Here is a 2,660-nt window from a genome sequence, read left to right as displayed (position 1 = left end):
GAGAGAGAGAGAGAGAGAGAGAGAGAGAGAGAGAGAGAGAGAGAGAGAGGGTGTGCACTGGATGAAAGACCTGGCATTTGTATGGTGGCTTCATGGAGGTAGTTCTGGCTCCTAAGGAGGATCACAAGAAATACCAAGCCACGGACCCCCGAGGAGCTCGGTTACGGGGCTGCTGGCCAGGCTGCTAGTTCTCCATTGTGATCATGGGTCCCTTTGCTGCACAGGTCTGGCTCCCATGGTGAGCGACACGGACAAGAAGCCCTTCACAGCCATCCTATATGGCAACGGGCCTGGCTACAAGGTGGTGGATGGTGAACGGGAGAATGTCTCCATGGTAGATTATGGTAAGAATGCCACCGAGGCCATGGCTGGGAGGGGAAAGGGTCTCCATCCCTCAAGGCTGGGCCAATGTGGTCCTGGAGTAGTCCAGATTTGAGTCAGAACCTCAGTTGGGACTCTTTTCTGTCCTTTAATAACTCTGACCTTGAACACATGATTTCTCTCTTGAAAGGCTTTTGCCTTCTGGGGGGTCTTTACCCTAGAAGATGCCCTGGTCCTGATGAGCCTAGCTCGGTGCCTGGCCGGTGTAGGTACCACATGTGCTTTATTAGATGAATCCTCTCTAAGTGGCTGAGAGTGTGGTCTGGGTGAGGCAGCCTTGGTTTGAAGCTGTTTGTGTCTGGTGAAAGCCTCCTCCTGGTTGATGAGCCCCAGCTCCAACTCCTGTAAAAAAGGGCCTTCAAGCCAGTCTGGGGGTGAGAAAAGGGGGGTATTTCTCTCATAGCACTGAGGTTCAGGCAGGCACTTAAAAGATATTTCTGACCTACAGCTCACAACAACTACCAGGCCCAGTCCGCTGTCCCCCTGCGCCACGAGACCCACGGTGGGGAAGATGTGGCGGTCTTTGCCAAGGGCCCGATGGCACATCTGCTTCACGGCGTCCATGAGCAGAACTACATCCCCCACGTGATGGCGTATGCCTCCTGCATTGGGGCCAACCTTGACCACTGTGCCTGGGCCAGCTCTGCTAGCAGCCCCTCCCCAGGGGTCCTGCTGCTTCTCCTGGCTCTGTTCCCCCTGTGCACCCTGTTCTGAGGGCTCAGGTCCCATGAGCCCACAATGGACAGCCAGATCCCCTCCCTTTGTGGCCCACCACCTGGCAGCCCACGCTCAAGGGAGAGACGTAGGCAACCTCCAGCAGGAACAGAAGTTTGCTACCTGCCTCGCCTCATCCGGAATCCTCCATGGGCCAGATTCCTGGCTCTGCTTTTATTCCCTAATCTCTGCCCTTTGGCCAGCAGGGCAGGTTTCTCTCTTGGGCAGGCAGGACACAGACTGCACAGATTCCCAAAGCACCTTATTTTTCTACCAAATATATTCTCCAGACCCTGCAACCTCCATGGAACATTCCAGATCTGACCTTCTCTCCCCCATTCCTTCCCTCTGGAACACTGGGCTCCATAGTCATGGGCAGTCCCCAAGCCCAACCCTCCCTGGGGGGAAGACCAGGTCTGCTCAGGATGAGACTCCCAGGAAGCCACCTCCGGGGTTGGCTGTCTACCCAGGGTGGCCCAGGCTGGGAAGAGCAGCCCAGCCGGACAGGACGCATACACTCCCCACCCAGCTCCAGAGACTCGCCAACCCTTCACTGAAGTGGCTCTCCTGTTTGGAATAGCAAAAAAAAAAAAAAAAAAAAAGAAAGAAAAAAAAAGAAAAAAGTTTTAATTTCTCTTTTTGGTGTTGGTTAAAAGGGAACACAAGACATTTAAATAAAACGTCCCAAATATTTCTGAGGCCAGAGCTGAGTCTTTGTGGTCAGTGGGAAAGAGACCAAAATAGGGAGGAAAGAACTGGACTCAGGGTGAGGGCATGCTGGGCAGAGATGTTGGGACTCCTGCCAGACAAAGGGGGGCTTCCCCACTCACCCGCTGGATGCACAGTGCTTCAGTGCCGCTGCAGATGGCGATGGGAGACAATCCACTCGTGGGTCAGTGTGAGGATTAAAAAAGAGAGTCCTTTGTCCCTAATCCCATAGCAGGGAGGGCTTCAGTGACCTGGGGCACCTTCACAGCAAGACACTCACAAAATACACTGCATAGCCCAGTGCGGTGTAGCCGCTCGCTCCTGCCTTCATCAGCAAATGCTGAGTGTGTGCCAGGCTCTGTATAAGGCTCAGCAGTTGCCGGGCAGTCGCTGGTGAGAAGGCTTAGGTTGTTGAGGCACTGGCCAACGCACAAGCCTGACAACTCAAGTCTGATCCCCAGAACTCATGCAAGGTAGGAGGAAAAGCTCACTCCATGAGGTTGTCACCTCCTGCCACCTTCCACACTTGGCTGTGGTGCACGCTCGCGCACACACACACAATTATACTTGAGGTGAGTGGGGTGGACACATGCTTTCCCTTGCAGTGCCTCTAACAGCCTAGTAAATAACGCTGACTTCTCCTGTGATTGCTAGACAGTACGGTATAGAGTCCCCCAGATGTGTTCCTCTTCCCTCAGGTCCCCTTGCTTGTGAGAGTGAACACTGGCCCCTGCCTATAGCCAGTAACTCTGGTAGTCAGCATCCTCCTTGAGGGAGTCCTTCCCATCCCCCACTTTATGAATGAGGACACCCACGGTGTGAGAGGCCATATGATTGTCAAGATCTCCCACGTTTTC

At 54.0% G+C, this 2,660-nt stretch overlaps 1 protein-coding gene across 1 annotated transcript in view; it reads left to right on the top strand.

Annotated features, from left to right (window-relative positions):
* Alpl (alkaline phosphatase, biomineralization associated) overlaps nucleotides 1-1,788 on the top strand; it is a 52,684-nt gene extending 50,896 nt beyond the window's left edge. The window contains exons 11-12 of the mRNA XM_028759756.1: nucleotides 225-344; nucleotides 830-1,788. Of these exons, the coding sequence (XP_028615589.1) occupies nucleotides 225-344; nucleotides 830-1,095 (386 nt within the window). The 3' untranslated portion in view covers nucleotides 1,096-1,788. The remainder of the gene's footprint in view (nucleotides 1-224; nucleotides 345-829) is intronic.
* The last annotated feature ends 872 nt before the right edge of the window (nucleotides 1,789-2,660 follow it).

This window comes from Grammomys surdaster, unplaced genomic scaffold, assembly GCF_004785775.1.
Source record: "Grammomys surdaster isolate TR1022 unplaced genomic scaffold, NIH_TR_1.0 126313, whole genome shotgun sequence".
NCBI classification, from domain to species: Eukaryota; Metazoa; Chordata; class Mammalia; order Rodentia; family Muridae; genus Grammomys; species Grammomys surdaster.
The sequence above is the reverse complement of the archived record's forward strand: the minus strand, read 5'-3'. Positions and strand labels throughout refer to the sequence as shown.